Source organism: Oncorhynchus mykiss, chromosome 25 (assembly GCF_057628025.1).
Source record: "Oncorhynchus mykiss isolate SJ-2025 chromosome 25, ASM5762802v1, whole genome shotgun sequence".
Classification (NCBI taxonomy): domain Eukaryota; kingdom Metazoa; phylum Chordata; class Actinopteri; order Salmoniformes; family Salmonidae; genus Oncorhynchus; species Oncorhynchus mykiss.
In genome coordinates, this window is record NC_143046.1 from 65,686,778 (window position 1) to 65,705,422 (window position 18,645).

General features: G+C 45.0%; 1 protein-coding gene across 1 annotated transcript in view; it reads right to left on the bottom strand.

The window, feature by feature from the left end:
• Window positions 1–18,645, bottom strand: part of LOC110505531 (latent-transforming growth factor beta-binding protein 2) — a 162,842-nt gene that overhangs the window by 56,504 nt on the left and 87,693 nt on the right. The window contains exons 4-8 of the mRNA XM_036962678.2: window positions 12,380–12,594; window positions 11,237–11,413; window positions 4,041–4,244; window positions 2,686–2,927; window positions 1,029–1,131 (exon numbers count right to left, since the gene is read on the bottom strand). Coding sequence (XP_036818573.2) covers window positions 1,029–1,131; window positions 2,686–2,927; window positions 4,041–4,244; window positions 11,237–11,413; window positions 12,380–12,594 — 941 coding nt within the window. The remainder of the gene's footprint in view (window positions 1–1,028; window positions 1,132–2,685; window positions 2,928–4,040; window positions 4,245–11,236; window positions 11,414–12,379; window positions 12,595–18,645) is intronic.

Sequence of the window (18,645 nt, forward strand, 5' to 3'; positions counted from 1 at the left end):
TCCCCACTTCAAAGGACGGAGGAGAGGAAAACATCTGTGAGTCAAACGAGATGCTGGTGTGGGAGAGAGAAAGAAAGAGATAGAGAGAGACAGAGAGAGTGAGAGAGAGAAAGAGAGAGAGAATAAGATAGAGAAAGAAAGAAAGAGATAGAGAGAGAGAGATTCTGGCACAGAGAGAAGAGAAAAATAGATGTTCGTCTATGATGAATGGACCTTAGATGAGATGATGTCTGCTTGTGATTAGAGCTCCGGCAGACAGACACTTCACAGGGAAGGGGCTATGACAGCACCCTGTGACAGGCTATTGACATCTACCGCAGCCAGGCCTCTTCCTGATAGGATTAACAGGGAAGAGCAGGGTGGGGACCGTCCCTCCTAACCACCAAACAACCCTCGTGGGGAGCTTCAGTAGGGCCTGGAGGCCCTTGGGTGGGGGTCATCAGGGGCCCGGAGCGCTCCTCTATTTAAAACATAATGAAGAAACGCTGCCAACAACTTGACTGAGAGTCTGCTGCCTCCACACACAGAGAGAGGGGAAGAACCACCCAACAGGCACACGGCTGCTTCTCAAAACCCTCACAGCAGCAGCACAGGCAGCTCTGGTCAGGAACCATGGCTGTCCATTTCTCTTCTGTTAGCTATAGTAGAGGCAGAGCTGGCCTCTCTCTCTGCCTGACGGCAGGCTGGGTGGCACTCCTGCCAGTCATGCTAAATGTGTTTTCATTTGGTGCCTTGTTTTGTTTTTAGAAGCGAAAACAACTACATTTTACAATGAGACGACAAGTGATGCCAAAAGTTGAGGCACGATCCTTCTAATCTAGGATACAAAACTCAGTAATCATCCTGAATTATCACCCCACTGTTAAAGGGATTGACGGTTCATTTCAGAGATAGATCGGGTTCACGATTGACGTAAAATACATTGTTTAGCCAAATGAACACATCATAACATAACAGAAGGAATAGCCTGGGAGGATCTAGGTTCACTGGTTTAGTGTGTTCAGGATGTGAGGGTAAAGGGGACTTACCTGGTTTGGTTGGACACTCTGTGCACTTGTTCAGGCCCCATGAGGCACCCACACTTCCACAGCAGTCATCCTGTTTGGTCAGGCCCGGAAGAGGCTTCCCACACTGCAATTTCAACACACACACACATCTCAACACACTCACACAACACAGGACACATCACCGACACCTTTCCTTTTTCCACTCTGACAGCATGTTGTTTAACCTGACTTTATATACTGTATGTGTGTGTGTGTGTGTGTGTGTGTGTGTGTGTGTGTGTGTGTGTGTGTGTGTGTGTTTGCGTGTTTTAATTGGACTGTGTGTGTGTGTGTGTGTGTGTGTGTGTGTGTGTGTGTGTGTGTGTGTGTGTGTGTGTGTGTGTGTGTGTTTTTGTGGGTGTTTTTGTGGGTGTTTAGCAGTTTGTGAGTCTTCTCATCTGAATGAGGACAGAGTAAGCTGAACTGAACACATCTGAGATTGGTTAGGCCACAGCAGAGGACATAAACAGGCTGAACCAGGAATAGCTCTAATGCTGCTCTTGGCTTGGCTCGTTAAGGAACTTGGCTAATTGTGGAGATATTATTATCAAACATCACTGAATTCTGCCTGACAAATGGTGCCTCATGGAGCTTTGGGAAAAGAGTTAAGGACACATTGCTATGGAACACCTAATTGGTAAAGTCAGTCAAGGCCAAACAGAGATCTTCTTTTTTGGGGGGAGGACCAATGAGCGGCATGAATCTGACTGTAGGTTATTTTCAAAATGGCATGGACAATGAAAGATCCCTTCCAGCACGAACATACACTTTCTCTGCTCTGCGTGTCAAGTAGCTGATAACACATAGTCTAACACTGGGCTGGCAGTAGCTCTACAGAGGACACTACTGTTAGAGTTGGAAGGGAGAATAACAGCATCTCTCACAGCCAAGCCAACAGATGCTGCCTGTACAGAACCTACGATGAGGAGCTCTCGTTACCAGTGGAGGTAGAAATCTGAGGAACGGCTGGAATGGAACGGTATCGTAAACACATGGTTTCCATGGTTTCCATGTGTTTGATACCTTTCCACATATTCCATTCCAGCTGTTCCAATGAGCCGTTCCTCAGATTTCTACCTCCATGGGTTCCTCCAACCACCACCACTGCTCTTTACTCTCTATGTGTGAGAGATGAGATAGAGAGTGTGTGTGTGTGAGAGATGAGATAGAAAGTGTGTGTGTGTATGTGTGAGATGTGAGATATAGAGTGTGTGTGTGAGAGAGATGAGAGTGTGGTATGTGTGTGTGTGTGTGTGTGTGTATGTGAAGGAGATCGCTCTGTGTTTGAGACGTGGGTTGGATTTCAGCCTCTCACTTTATAGTCCTCCCTCTCAAGCCTAACTCATAACACGTCTGTGGGCGTTGGGAGGGGAACACGAGATGATCAATGTGTTGAGAGCTTATAAATCCTGGCTGCAGTATAATTCAAAGCCACAGACAGACCTCCTGTCCCAGACACCTACTATCAGACAGACAGAGGAGGGAAGACATGAATGCTGCCCTGCCGGACGGACGGTAAGGCACATGGAAGCCAAACCTGGTCTCCACCCCAAAAGACTGCTAAGATCATCATCAACTATAATGCACTGTGTTCAGAGTGTGCCACTCAAAACATCATACTCAGCGGACCGTACTATACCTGTCCATCAACGGTCTCTTGGAAGCACCTCCCCACATATCCGTTCTGCCGGTTGTGTGGTCTGGTGTGCCCATGCCCATTGCCGATGCCATTGCCAGGTTGGGAGCGCTGCTGTACAGAGTGAGCCCCCTCAGCCGCGGGGGGTCTCTGGCCAGGCTTGACCCGGGCAACTTGGTGGATCTGCACCTCAGCCTCGTGGGGGTGCTGGATGTGGACATTCACCATGGATGGGTGCAGAGAGGCTGGACAGGACACAGAGCGCACAGCACAGTCTGTCAGGCAACACTCTACTACCACATTCAGCAGAAACACATTGAGCCCAATCTGTCTGGACATGGGAAAGAGCATGATGAACAGTCCTGGACCTGACCTTGCAGTGATGCTTCTCAAAGGGTGTTCCCAAAGTCAGGTCTTAACTGAGATACAGTACAAACGAAAAGACACTTAAAACACACAAAAGTTGAATTCCATTATTATATGTTTATGACCCGAGGCAGGTTGAAGGAATTGCAGAACTGTTGTAATATTGAGGACATTCTCCTTTGTCCATGTGACACCAGAGCACATCCATATTCAGGATGTGCCGAGGAATTTCCCAGGAATTCTGACATACTCTCCCCTTTCATAAATCACAGCTCCACAAACAGGCCCTGTGTTTGATATACTACAGAGAGTGAGAGAGAGCACATGACTTTACCATGGCCTTGTAGTGACTCTCTCGACACAGTCAGACAGACAGGCAGATGCCTGCCCTGTGATGTAACAACCCACACATGTGGTCTGTCATTAGATTAGCATTATAAAGTCAGGAAGGGCTGGGGAAAAAATGGAGAATGGAATTCAAAGGAGCTAAGTGAGAATCTGAAGAGAGAGCTTCTGCTTCTACTTACAGCAGGCCAAAGAGAAGCCAGGACAAAAGGGGAATGTTGCTCTAATGCTGCTTATTTTAGCGGCTCTTCATGGTTAGGGCATGCTCTGTTTCTAATTCACTATAGGGTCTTCTGTTGATAAGAGGGAGCACTGTGTGAACAATATGGGGAACTCCAAAGAAACACCCCTTTACATATTCTACTGAGAACCCATTCTGACTTTCACTGCTGGTTCACGAAGGTAGAATTCAGCAGAGTTACTAACTGGGCCGTTGCACGTCAACAAATAAACCTGAGTTAGTTGAAACAAAACCAGCACAGTTGAGAGGGCATGATGAATCAGATGAATAAAAGACAGCAGTAAAATCAGCAGAACTGGAGGACACAGTGTGACTACAGGAGACCTAGCTGGGGGAGGTCCTGGAGACCTGGCCAGAGACTGTGTTCCTATGTCCCATCCAGCCAGACAGACGGCTAGGTGATCACCTTGTTGATTGGACAGCGGCAGGGTGTACATGGAGTGGGAGGACGAGTTGTGTCCGGCCAGGCTGCCGTCCTTCCTGCTGGGGGTGGGTCGGGCAGGAGGGGGGGCTGGGAGGTGGCAGAACTTCCCCGTGGAGTTTGTTGGGCACCAGCACTGGTCCCTGCCAATGCAGCGCCCGCCGTTCAGACAGGGGATCTGACAGAAGACTGCAGGGGAGAGAGGAAGGGGGAGGTTTGTTAGTGTAAGGAACCGCCAGATTGAATTAAGTTGATTTATGCGTCCTCATATGCTGGGGCCCATACACATAATGAGAAGCAGGAGAGAAAATTCCAATAGGTAGTGTAGACTGAGACTTCATATGGACAACTACCTTCCTGTTGCTCACATAACCGTCACCACATTCACTAGCAGAAACCTCATTTGACATGGGTTTATGAAGCTCCAACTTCACCCTGAGGTAAAACACACTTCAAATATAACCTCTCCCTATTAAAGAGAAGATTCACCCATTTTGAATGTTATATTGTTTTTGTACAGCTCTGAGTGATGTTCTATCGATTCCTGGGGTCATTTCATGTTTTCAGGAGTATCTGAGCTATTCGGTGTTCAAGCAGGCAGAAATACAGTTGGTATGAATTTTGCATGATGACATATCACTAATAAGGGGGGTTGGGGGGTCACGACTTTAAACTGATTCATACATGATTTTAAATTGATTCAGACACAATATTTAAGATACTATTAGCATGGATGATCAAACTGTTTCAATCTCTAATGTAGGACACTATCACAGAAACAAATGTGTAAAAAGTATTTATTCTTTTGAATCGGGCCTTATTGCCATTATCTCAATGAAAGATATAGCACAAAGATAAGTCAAATCAGGTAATGTCAAATTTCTGTTTTGAAGGAACTATATGCTTTTTGAAGGAAGTATGCTTTTTGAAGGAAGTATGCTTTTTGAAGGAAGTATGCTTTTTGAAGGAAGTATGCTTTTTGAAGGAAGTATGCTTTAATCTATTCATTTCCCCAGTCATACAGATTCACTACCCTCCCTTCTAACGAGTCCTGCACAGTTTATGTACGTCGTACATGGACGCGTTCCTGAAAGTATTGGCATTCAGGAATGTGGTTAAATTCTCTAAATAGCTTCAACTGTTCAAAAGCTATAGCCAAATTCACATTAATATTACCACTCCATTTGTCCCAGCAGCTAATAGTGGATATTGAAGGTTACTTACGTAACCACAGTTCTATAAACTAATTAAGCGGTGCATTCAGCTGACTGAGGAAATCAACTTGCACAACACATTCATTCAGATTATTGCAGCGAGACACCAATTAAGCTGCAGAGAGACACATGCGTCTTGCGAGACGTGAAATGACTATGGCTGACAAATTATTTTAAATTTGTATTTTTTTATTTATTTTTTATTTCACCTTTATTTAACCAGGTAGGCCAGTTGAGAACAAGTTCTCATTTGCAACTGCGACCTGGCCAAGATAAAGCATAGCAGTGTGAACAGACAACACAGAGTTACACATGGAGTAAACAATTAACAAGTCAATAATACAGTAGGAAAAAAAAGAGTCTATATACATTGTGTGCAAAAGGCATGAGGAGGTAGGCGAATAATTACAATTTTGCAGATTAACACTGGAGTGATAAATGATCAGATGGTCATGTACAGAGATATTGGTGTGCAAAAGAGCAGAAAAGTAAATAAATAAAAACAGTATGGGGACGAGGTAGGTAAAAATGGGTGGGCTATTTACCAATAGACTATGTACAGCTGCAGCGATCGGTTAGCTGCTCAGATTGCAGATGTTTGAAGTTGGTGAGGGAGAGGCCGAGGTTGGAGTAGCCAGGCAGAAGCCATGGCCAGCCATTGAGAAATGCTTGTTGAAGTTTTCGATAATCATGGATTTATCGGTGGTGACCGTGTTACCTAGCCTCAGTGCAGTGGGCAGCTGGGAGGAGGTGCTCTTGTTCTCCATGGACTTCACAGTGTCCCAGAACTTTTTGGAGTTGGAGCTACAGGATGCAAATTTCTACCTGAAGAAGCTGGCCTTAGCTTTCCTGACTGACTGCGTGTATTGGTTCCTGACTTCCCTGAACAGTTGCATATCGCGGGGACTATTCGATGCTATTGCAGTCCGCCACAGGCTGTTTTTGTGCTGGTCGAGGGCAGTCAGGTCTGGAGTGAACCAAGGGCTATATCTGTTCTTAGTTCTGCATTTTTTGAAAGGAACATGCTTATCTAAAATGGTGAGGAAGTTACTTTTAAAGAATGACCAGGCATCCTCAACTGACGGGATGAGGTTAATGTCCTTCCAGGATACCCGGGCCAGGTCGATTAGAAAGGCCTGCTCACAGAAGTGTTTTAGGGAGCGTTTGACAGTGATGAGGGGTGGTCGTTTGACTGCGGCTCCGTAGCGGATACAGGCAATGAGGCAGTGATCGCTGAGATCCTGGTTGAAGACAGCGGAGGTGTATTTGGAGGGCCAGTTGGTCAGGATGACGTCTATGAGGGTGCCCTTGTTTACAGATTTAGGGTTGTACCTGGTGGGTTCCTTGATGATTTGTGTGAGATTGAGGGCATCTAGCTTAGATTGTAGGACTGCCAGGGTGTTAAGCATATCCCAGTTTAGGTCACCTAACAGAACAAACTCTGAAGCTAGATGGGGGGCGATCAATTCACAAATGGTGTCCAGGGCAAAGCTGGGAGCTGAGGGGGGTCGGTAGCAGGCGGCAACAGTGAGAGACTTATTTCTGGAGAGAGTAATTTTTAAAATTAGTAGTTCGAACTGTTTGGGTATGGACCTGGAAAATATGACATTACTTTGCAGGCTATCTCTGCAGTAGACTGCAACTCCTCCCCCTTTGGCAGTTCTATTTTTCAGTTTTTGATTTGTTAAAAAAGTTTGAAATATCCAATAAATGTCGTTCCACTTCATGATTGTGTCCCACTTGTTGTTGATTCTTCACAAAAAAATACAGTTTTATATCTTTATGTTTGAAGCCTGAAATGTGGCAAAAGGTCGCAAAGTTCAAGGGGGCCGAATACTTTCGCAAGGCACTGTTCATAAGTATTCACACCCTTGAGTAAATAGTTTGTTGAAGCACATTTGGCAGCAATTATAGTTGTGAGTCTTTCTGGGTAAGTCTCTAAGAGCTTTCCACAACTGGATTGTGCAACATTTGCCAATTTGCTCATTGCTAGACAAACAGTTTCAGATCTTGACATAGATTTTCAAGGAGATTTCAGTCAAAACTGTAACTCGGCCACTCCATGTCTTCATGGTAAGCAACTCCAGTGTAGATGTGGCCTTGTGTTTTAGGTTATTGTCCTGCTGAAAGGTGAATTCATCACTCAGTGTCTTGTCTGAACCAGGTTTTCCTCAATGATTTTGCCTGTCCTTGGCGCCATTTTTTTATCCTGAAAAACTCCCCAGTTCTGAATGATTACAAACATACCCACGCAGCCACCACTATGCTTAAAAATATGGAGCGTGGTACTTATTTAGGCTTGCCATAACAAAGGGGTACATTACTTATTCACTCAAGACATTTCAGCTTTTAATTTTGTACATTTTCAAAAAACATAATTCCACTTTGACATTATGGGGTATTGTGTGTAGATCAGTGACATTTTGTTTTTTATCAATTTAAAATTCAGGCCACAGCAAAATGCGGAAAAAGTCAAGGGGTGTGTATGCTTTCTGAAGGCATCGTTTTATATATATATATATATATATATATATATATATATATATATATATATATATTTTTTTTTTATTTTTTTTTTAATTGCAGTGATGCACCGCGCTAAATGCAAATAGGGGAAACACTGGAATACAAGAGAAAAGAAATCTCACATACCAAAATAACAGCTTGGATAGAATTCCAATGGAGTGCGGCAATTGGTTCTTAAGCATTTAAGACTATTGAATCCCTAGCTGACATTGTCTTTGCATATAGTTTGATTTACGCCCTGCAATCTTCCAGTAGTGATGACAGGTTCCTCTAGAAGGAAAAGCAGCTGGTGTTTGACAGGTTGCTTTCACAGCCTTTCATTCTGCTTATCTCTTGGCAGAGGTGCCAGTGTCCTACATACCTGCTCTATATCAGGATCTACAGAGACGCTCAAACCTTAACCTCAACTGACTCAAACTTCAAAGCCTGGAAAATGAAAAATCGATAACAGCCTGGCACAATAAAAGGGAATCTTCTATAGGCAAAAAAGAAAAAATATCTATGCCTTTTTTTATAATGCATATTTGGATGCCATTATCCTGAGCCCTGTGATGAGGCAGGTTTCTAAAACAGCAGATGAAAGAGAGTTGTATCTGTGGCATTAAAGGCTTCGGACCCAATCATGTTGTGGCGCTATAACCCTTGTCACAGACAGACAGACAGACAGACAGACAGACAGACAGACTCCGGGTGTGAGCAAATCTTGGAGGGCTGTGGCATGATAGTCTGGCTGGAAAAAAAAGTGGTGGAGAGAGAGAGAGAGAGAGAGAGAGAGAGAGAGAGAGAGAGAGAGAGAGAGAGAGAGAGAGAAGGAAGGAAAGAGAGTGGTGGAGAAAGAGGGGGACATGGAGCCAGTGTTCAGGCCCACAGGAAGCCCCCCTGTGATTACACATGCTGGCTAAATTATCAGCTACAAAGGGCCATTAATTCTTAACAATCTGGGGAGCAGCCCTGCACAGGCCTGAACAGCCTCAGCCTCGGCCTCAGAGTGTTGTCTTAGCCTCGGACTCAGCCTCAGACTCAGCCTCGCCTCAGAGTGTTGTCTCAGCCTCGGCCTCAGTCTAAGCCTCAGAGTGTTGTCTCAGGCTCATACTCAGCCTCGACTCAGAGTGTTGTCTCAGTCTTGGCCTCATACTCAGCCTCGACTCAGAGTGTTGTCTCAGTCTTGGCCTCAGTCCCAGACTCGCCTCAGAGTGTTGTCTCAGTCTTGGCCTCAGTCCCAGACTCGCCTCAGAGTGTTGTCTCAGTCTTGGCCTCAGTCCCAGACTCGCCTCAGAGTGTTGTCTCAGTCTTGGCCTCAGTCTCAGACTCAGACTTGCCTCAGAGTGTTGTCTCAGTCTCAGCCTCAGAGTGTTGTCTCAGCCTCGGCCTCAGACTCAGTCTCGTCTCAGAGTGTTGTCTCAGCATCGGCCTCAGTCTCAGACAGATTCGCCTCAGAGTGTTGTCTCAGCCTCGGCCTCATACTCATTCTCGCCTCAGAGTGTTGTCTCAGCCTTGGCCTCAGTCTCAGGCTCAGACTCAGTCTCACCTCAGAGTGTTGTCTCATCCTCGGCCTCAGCCTTGCCTCAGAGTGTTGTCTCAGCCTCGCCTCAGAGTGTTGTCGCAGCCTCTGCCTCAGTCTTAGACTCGCCTCAGAGTGTTGTCTCAGTCTCTGCCTCAGACTCAGACTCGCCTCAGAGTGTTGTCTCAGCCTTGGCCTCAGTCTCAGGCTCAGACTCACCTCAGAGTGTTGTCTCAGCCTTGGCCTCAGCCTTGCCTCAGAGTGTTGTCTCAGCCTCGCCTCAGAGTGTTGTCTCAGCATCGGCCTCAGTCTCAGACTCAGACTCGCCTCAGAGTGTTGTCTCAGCCTTGGCCTCAGTCTCAAGCTCAGACTCAGTCTCGCCTCAGAGTGTTGTCTCAGCCTCGGCCTCAGTCTCATGTCAGCCTCGCCTCAGAGTGTTGTCTCAGCCTCGGCCTCATACTCAGCCTCGCCTTAGATGGTTGTCTCAGCCTCGGCCTTAGGCTCAGTCTCACCTAACTCACCTCAGCATGGGGCAGGAATTATTCCTAGACATCAACCTGACCTTTTTTCTCATCTACCCTTTACCTCCCATCACACATCTATTCAGACACCAGACAGACAGGAAGACTCATGCCCGTGCCACACACTCACACATCCCCAGCACCAGCCCCATCTGCCTTTAACATGCATTGTTGAAGGGTTTCTCTAAGTCACTTGTCTGAGTAATGTCAGGGTTTAGAATAACTGTTCAATGTTGTGAATCCAGGGAGCCCAAAAGTGGAATGATGCAATCCACCCAGTTTTTACTGCCCCACGTTGGGAACATAACAACAACATGACATAACTGTTTGCTGTCTACTTGACATTCCTTGAGGAGGAGCATGCACTTCCGCAACAACAAAATGCCAGCTTGAATGTTGAGTAATTTCCTTTAACGGAGTCTTTTTTACAGATGTTTTAATGATCAGAGATTTCTTTAAAATAAAATCGGGCATAAAAACAAACTGCTTCTCAGGATCACCCAGAAGTGCCAGAAATGCATTGTTGTGCAACGACTCTGCCAAGTCATTGTGTTTGGAGTAGCTTTACATTTTCCAAAAACCTATTAATGGGAGCATAAATCTACAAAACAACCTGTTTATCTATTCATAACTCAGCCAGTTCCTCCCATGAGGAGTTTAGTGTGTTAAGTGTGGGGCGGCGGCAGCCTGTGTTCATGTGTGTGTGTGGTATGGGCACCCTTCACTTTTAATCAGTTTGAGTGATTACTGTAAGCCTTAGCTGTATGGTAAGGGCTGAGGGGAACACTAAGGGAAACAGGGCCGGGCCCCCAGTATTGGTTATTGTTCTCCCCCACATGGAGAGGCAGAGAGGGAGACTACTCTCCTGTGTGAGTTTGTAGCAAAGCCCACGGATAAATAGCAGCTTTAATGTAATCCCTATAAAATCCTATTCACTCTGCAACTCCCTCTCTCTCCCTTTCTCTTTGTCTCTCTCCCCCTCTCCCAGTGAGCACATTAAATGGTTAACCGTGGAGGTGTAAACCACAAAGAAACCGGGCTAACTGTTGGGAGCGTGAGACCGGTCCTTCCACGTGTGTGGTTAGCCTCCACTGAGTCCTGCGACACGAAGGGAGGGAGACCTGCTCTTAATCTGCTCTCCCCTTTTTCTCTCTCCCTCCCTCTACCCCTCTCTCTCTCCCTCCCTCTACCCCTCTCTCTCTTTCACACTGCTCCCAGGCATATAATCTCCCCCACTCTGTCACCTCTCTCTCCCCACTGCCTGGCATTCAGTGTTGACAGCTCCACAGTGGGAATGGGTTTATCTATCAAGAGCCCCTCTTTCCCCCTCTCACCTCTGGACTACATTCAGACAGCGTAGGAAGAGAAATGGGTGGAGTGAGAGAAGGAGAAGGAGAATTAAAAAGGGGGAACACTCACAGAGTCTGAAGCCCTGGGTCTTTGCCGGCTGATGCTGCTGCTGGTTCTCACTGTAGACGGTGGTGGTGTCACCCTTCTCACAGCTGTTGTAGCAGCGGCCGCCGCTGCACACCCTCCGACACACCATGGGGGTGAAGACAATCTTGATGCGGTCAAGGCTGGAAGTGAGGTTGGCCCCTGGAGCACAAAGACACACAGAGACCTGGGTGAACAGGAGCAGCGCTGCTCTGGAGAAGAGCTGCATCTTTAATGGACGACAGACAGACACAATCCCCGGACCTGCTGCCTCGTCAGCCCAGCAGAAGGGGAGGTTTATTTGAGTTTGAGTGTGTTTGGATGTGTGTGTGTGTTTATGCATGAGTGTGTGTGCCAGTGTCTGGGCAATGGCACGGTGCAGCTGAAAGGAGGATGTGTCACTGGGCATGCCTGTGGAGGGGTGGGGGGGGGGGGGAATCTAGTTAAGCATGGGGGCTGGCCTCCAAGCCTTTGTCATTGGGATAAGGTGTTCTAGATGTGTGAGTAAACCTTGTGTAATGGTGGAAAGCTGTTCAACACCCGTTGCCCTGGTAGGATGGAAAAACAAGAGAAACTTGGACAGCAGACAGCTTTACAGAGGGCAGTGTTCTGTTCTGAGAGGGTTGGAGGGGAGAGGAGTAGGTCATTAAAAGGTTTTGTTTTTGGAGGTTTCTGTCGGGTGTGAGCTGTCATGGATCCAAGGTGACAGTGAGGACTGTGGTGCCTCCCCCCTCCTCCCACCTCCCTCTCTGGGTCTACAGAGAGGGAGCAGGGCTGTCCTGTGTCTGCACACTGGAGACGCTCCAGAGCATAGAGTGGAGACGGCTAACCCCCCAGGCACACGGCTGGGATATCAAACGTCTGTCACTCGTGTGATGAAAACCACAGGGAGGGGAGGGAGGGAAGAGAGGGCAGAGGGAGGAAGGGAGAAGAGAGGAGCCTGGGACAGAGCCAACAACACTTTTCCCCCCAAATCTAATGTTACATTTAGTGAAGACAGAAACTCACTGTGTGTGTCATACATGTCATTTTTCTTATTTTTTCCCCTTCTTTTTTGTCAAAGCAGGGCAATAAAGCAATAAAGAACCGTTGTATCATCTCGGGTGAAACATTTATTCTGGTCATTACCTGCTGGCGCCACTGCATTGTTGGCGTGGCCATTGGTGGTGGGTCTGTGGCCGTTACTTGAGTGTCCATTGGCGTTCCCAATGTCATGTCCGTTCCCATTAGGCAGAGCGTTGGATGTGATGGGGCCAGTGGACGATGGGTATCGCTTGACGGTGCGAGACGTCCCAGTCTGCTGAGGAGACGATGAGTCGGCTGGTCCTCGCCTCACCTGGGTCCTGGTAACGAGACAGATGACACCAGACCCTTCAAACCTCTCCCTCAACAACAGTCACTAAACATACACGACCAACATAGAGAAAACCAGCGTATAATCCACTTACACATGGTCAACATGTTAAACCTAACACCGCATGTCTGAGAGAGTGTGAAAGACAAACAGCATTATGTCTGTCTTAGGTCATAGCATTACTTAGTTTATTTTATAGATGAGATTCCATGTTTTTTTTATATAATTGAATCAAGAATATCATATCGTACTTAGGCCCTATAGTGATCCACTTACTCACATCTGTTGCAAGTCAGGGCAGCATGTGTGTAGCAGAGTTGGTTATGTTTCCACTTGCCACTGCAGAAATATGTATTCAATGTTTATGCATTTCTATTAGTTGGTGTTATGTCATTGGCTACGCTTGCAGATAGGGGGAGACTGCAAAACGTCACTTCTTCCCAGTCTGATTTTGACATGCAAGCAGTAGGTCATTTTCTGAAATGTTAGACTGGTAAATATCTATTTACGTATTTACAATGTGTACGAGTTCACTATGTACATTTACGGACAAATACAGTGCCTCCAGAAAGTATTCACACCCCGTGACTTTTTCCAAATGTTGTTGTGTAACTAGCCTAAATGTTTACAAGTGAATAAAAAATGAAAAGCTGACATGTCTTGAGTAAATAAGTATTCAACCCCTTTGTTATGGCAAGCCTAAATAAGTTCAGGACTAATAATGTGCTTAACAAGTCACATAATAAGTTGCATGGACTCCCTGTGAGCAATAATAGTGTTTAACATGATTGTTGAACGACTACCTCATCTTTGTGTCCCACAAATCTATCACAACACATCACTTAGAACTACTCTTCATATTTTCTAGCATCGGTATGCTTGTCATCGGCAAGGACTAAAAATAAACGGAATAGAGCTAAGCACAGGCAAAATCCTAGATGAAAACCTGGTTCAGTCTGAACCTGGTTCAGACAAATTCACCTTTCAGCAGGACAATAACCTAAAATACAAGGCCAAAATATACACTGAAGTTGCTTACCAAGACGGCATCGAATGTTACCGAGTGGCCTAGTTACAGTTTTGATATAAGTCAGCTTGAAAATCTATGGCAAGACTTGAAAACGGCTGTCTAGCAATTATCAACAACGAAATTGACAAGAACTTGAAGAATAATAAAAAAGAAAATTGAGAATCTCAGCTGTAATCGCTGGCAAAGGTGATTCTAACAGGGGTGTGAATGCTCATGTAAATGAGATATCTCTGTATTTCATTTTCAATACATTTGTAAAACGTGTGTAGATGAGTGTTGTTGAATTGAATCCATTTTGAATTCAGGCTGTAACACAACAAAACGTGGAATAAGTCAAGGGGTATGAATACTTTCTGAGTGCACTGTATATATGTGTACAGTACCTGTTAGATATTAGGGGCTTCCTGTGATGTGTATGTGTATGTTTTTGATGTAAAAGGGAGTTAGCTTGCATGCTCGAGATGTCATTTTTTAGGCCTTGCTAATGTATTGATATTCACATTATTATTACATTCTAAAATATCTCAGAATAATGTGGACAATGCCTAAATAGATTGGATGCATGAATGGCGATTGTTCTGTAACCTATGTGGCCGACACACATAATAAAGTAGTGAATAGCGCAGTAGCATTAATCTCACCATTTGAATCTCACCGTTGCTGTTTTTATAATGAGAAAGTGACCAAAAAACAGGATTTGTATGGAAAGTCAAGTTGAAGCCAACAGATGTTGTCGTCCTACTAATAACCACGCGTGGTTTTACCGCAACAGAGTAGATCCTCACCCTTCCATTGAAGCGACGGTAAACAAACAAAAAATCTCTCACAAAAACGGATCAAAAATGAAATCACGGATAATTATAAAGGAGCAGGATAACTTATAAATTGGCTACAATAATTACAAGGACTTTTCAAGCACCAAATTTAGGAGATGTCTGATTTTCAAGGCAGGCCTATTCTAGTAATTAAATTTCTGAGCTCCAAATTCAAGTTCAAGTTGGCGGCCCCTTGTATTGTTTTAAAATTGCAGGTGTAACATGGAAAACAAAATGCATTTGTCATGTTTTCTCATTAACAGATCATATTGTGAAGAACCACACTAGGCTGTGTAATTTGTTCTCATTATATCCAGAACAATGTATAGGAATAGTGATGGGTGTTGCACAATAGTCGATCCTACACAACTGCGCACAGTAGACTCGATGTCCAATCCCAGGCACAAAAACATATGAAAACATGAAGACAATACCTTCATGCTTCCTCTGTTAAATCTAACGAGACCCTGCTGTAAATCAAGCAGACAAGAAGAAATGATCAACATCAACCCATTAGGGATATTAGATCCAACATGGATCCAGGCACAAATGAGACACCAAAATATTCTGGACATTCCTCCTGGACACCTTCTTTCAAGTACTGTTGTTGCATCGCATGCACTATCACAACCATAGCCACGCTAAGTAGTGATGCTGAGAATGATGCAGCACCCCCTGAAAAATTCATACAAAAATGTATAATTCATAAAAATACTAAATAAATATATATATATATATATATATATATATATATATATATATATATATATATATATACACTATACATATAATTAACAATTTCTATATTGTAGAATAATAGTGAAGTCATCAAAAATACAAATAAAACATATGGAATCATGTAGTAACCAAAAAAGTGCTAAACAAATCAAAATATATTTTACATTTGAGATTCTTCAAAGTAGCCACCTTTTGCCTTGATGACAGCTTTGCCCACTCTTGGCATTCTCTCAACCAGCTTTGAGGAGTTCACCCGCCATTTCAGGACAGTATTTGACATGTCCATCAGGCTGGACAACATGCTGGCTACTCGTGGACGTCTGGATCGGGGTCTGGTTGTTCCATCCTCCCGCACCCTCTCTCCTGTACCCATGGAGTTGGGAGGGATGGTGCGCAGGGAGACCTGAGGGGGTTCCCGCTCGAGCACCATATGTGGTCGCAGAGGTCACATTGCTGGTCGGTGCTGGGTTGGTTCCTCTGGGAATCAAGGCAGCAGGCAGGGCACTCTGGCGTCACCCCAGGTGAGTAGGAACCATTCTCATCCAGAGCCCTCTGTTGCACATATGTTTGTCTCTGTCACTTTCCTGAATTTTCCCCGCGTTCCCAGTATTTCCCCCCGCTAGTAGATTCAGGCGAAGCTGGGAATTTCATGAATAAAAGTTCAGGTCTCCACCGGGCGCATTCCCCCAGAATATGCCGATTTGACTCTCGCCTTCTGTAAAAAGAAGGCGACTCAATTACCACCCCATCGATGGGGTTGTGCGATAGATCTCCTGGTAGATGCTGCATTTCCCAGGAGTCACGTGTATCCCGTCGCAAGCGGAGACGGAGGCTATGGAGACATATGTCTCTGAATCCCTGCATTAGGGGTTAATTCAGCCCTCCATTTCACCCGTCTCCTGGAGTTTATTTTTTGTGAAGAAGAAGGATGGCGGTTTGGTGTTTGATGGCGCCAGTAGTGTGGGAGCTGGACACGGACATTGAGCGGGCGTCAGGTGCAGAGCCCTCTCCCCCTCAGTGTCCAGCTGAGCATCTGTACGTTCCATCTGCTGTCCGCGACCGACTGATCTATTTGGCCCACACCTAACCCCCTTCTGTTCATCCTGTGATAGGTTGGACGGTGCGCTGTCTTGATGGGAGGTACTGGTGGCCCACTTTAGCTAGGGACGTGAGGATTTATGTTTCCTCATGCTCAGTGTGCGCCCAGTGCAAGGCTCCTAGACACCTGCCCAGAGGTAAGTTACAACCCTTACCCGTTCCACAACAGCCGTGGTCGCACCTGTCGGTGGATTTTTTAACTGATCTTCCACCTTCACAGGGTAACACCACGATCCTGGTCATTGTGGATCGTTTTTCTAAGTCCTGTCCTCCCTTTGCCCGGTCTCCCTACGGCCTTACACTCAGTTTGATGCGCCTGACTTCCCTGCCACCTATACACACGACTCTTACAAGATAGCCCTGCGTGTTTGTTATTAGCAGTACTATAGATAGCCCTGCGTATTTATTATTATTAGTACTGTAGATAGCCCTGTGTATTTATTATTATTAGTACTGTATATAGCCCTGTGTATTTATTATTATTAGTACTGTACAGTGCCTTGCAAAAGTATTCGGCCCCCTTGAACTTTGCGACCTTTTGCCACATTTCAGGCTTCAAACATAAAGATATAAAACTGTATTTTTTTGTGAAGAATCAACAACAAGTGGGACACAATCATGAAGGGGAACGACATTTATTGGATATTTCAAACTTTTTTAACAAATCAAAAACTGAAAAATTGGGCGTGCAGAATTATTCAGCCCCTTTACTTTCAGTGCAGCAAACTCTCTCCAGAAGTTCAGTGAGGATCTCTGAATGATCCAATGTTGACCTAAATGACTAATGATGATAAATACAATCCACCTGTGTGTAAGCAAGTCTCCGTATAAATGCACCTGCACTGTGATCGTCTAGGAGGTCCGTTAAAAGCGCAGAGAGCATCATGAAGAACAAGGAACACACCAGGCAGGTCCGAGATACTGTTGTGGAGAAGTTTAAAGCCGGATTTGGATACAAAAATATTTCCCAAGCTTTAAACATCCCAAGGAGCACTGAGCAAGCGATAATATTGAAATGGAAGGAGTATCAGACCACTGCAAATCTACCAAGACCTGGCCGTCCCTCTAAACTTTCAGCTCATACAAGGAGAAGACTGATCAGAGATGCAGCCAAGAGGCCCATGATCACTCTGGATGAACTGCAGAGATCTACAGCTGAGGTGGGAGACTCTGTCCATAGGACAACAATCAGTCGTATATTGCACAAATCTGGCCTTTATGGAAGAGTGGCAAGAAGAAAGCCATTTCTTAAAGATATCCATAAAAAGTGTTGTTTAAAGTTTGCCACAAGCCATCTGGGAGACACACCAAACATGTGGAAGAAGGTGCTCTGGTCAGATGAAACCAAAATTGAACTTTTTGGCAACAATGCAAAACGTTATGTTTGGCGTAAAAGCAACACAGCTGAACACACCATCCCCACTGTCAAACATGGTGGTGGCAGCATCATGGTTTGGGCCTGCTTTTCTTCAGCAGGGACAGGGAAGATGGTTACAATTGATGGGAAGATGGATGGAGCCAAATACAGGACCATTCTGGAAGAAAACCTGATGGAGTCTGCAAAAGACCTGAGACTGGGACGGAGATTTGTCTTCCAACAAGACAATGATCCAAAACATAAAGCAAAATCTACAATGGAATGGTTCAAAAATAAACATATCCAGGTGTTAGAATGGCCAAGTCAAAGTCCAGACCTGAATCCAATCGAGAATCTGTGGAAAGAACTGAAAACTGCTGTTCACAAATGCTCTCCATCCAACCTCACTGAGCTCGAGCTGTTTTGCAAGGAGGAATGGGAAAAAATTTCAGTCTCTCGATGTGAAAAACTGATAGAGACATACCCCAAGCGACTTACAGCTGTAATCGCAGCAAAAGGTGGCGCTACAAAGTATTATTAACTTAAGGGGGCTGAATAATTTTGCACGCCCAATTTTTCAGTTTTTGATTTGTTAAAAAAGTTTGAAATATCCAATAAATGTCGTTCCACTTCATGATTGTGTCCCACTTGTTGTTGATTCTTCACAAAAAAATACAGTTTTATATATTTATGTTTGAAGCCTGAAATGTGGCAAAAGGTCGCAAAGTTCAAGGAGGAATGGGGAAAAATTTCAATCTCTCGATGTGCAAAACTGATAGAGACATACCCCAAGCGACTTACAGCTGTAATCGCAACAAAAGGTGGCGCTACAAAGTATTAACTTAAGGGGGCTGAATCATTTTGCACGCCCAATTTTTCAGTTTTTGATTTGTTAAAAAAGTTAGAAATATCCAATAAATGTCGTTCCACTTCATGATTGTGTCCCACTTGTTGTTGATTCTTCACAAAAAAATACAGTTTTATATCTTTATGTTTGAAGCC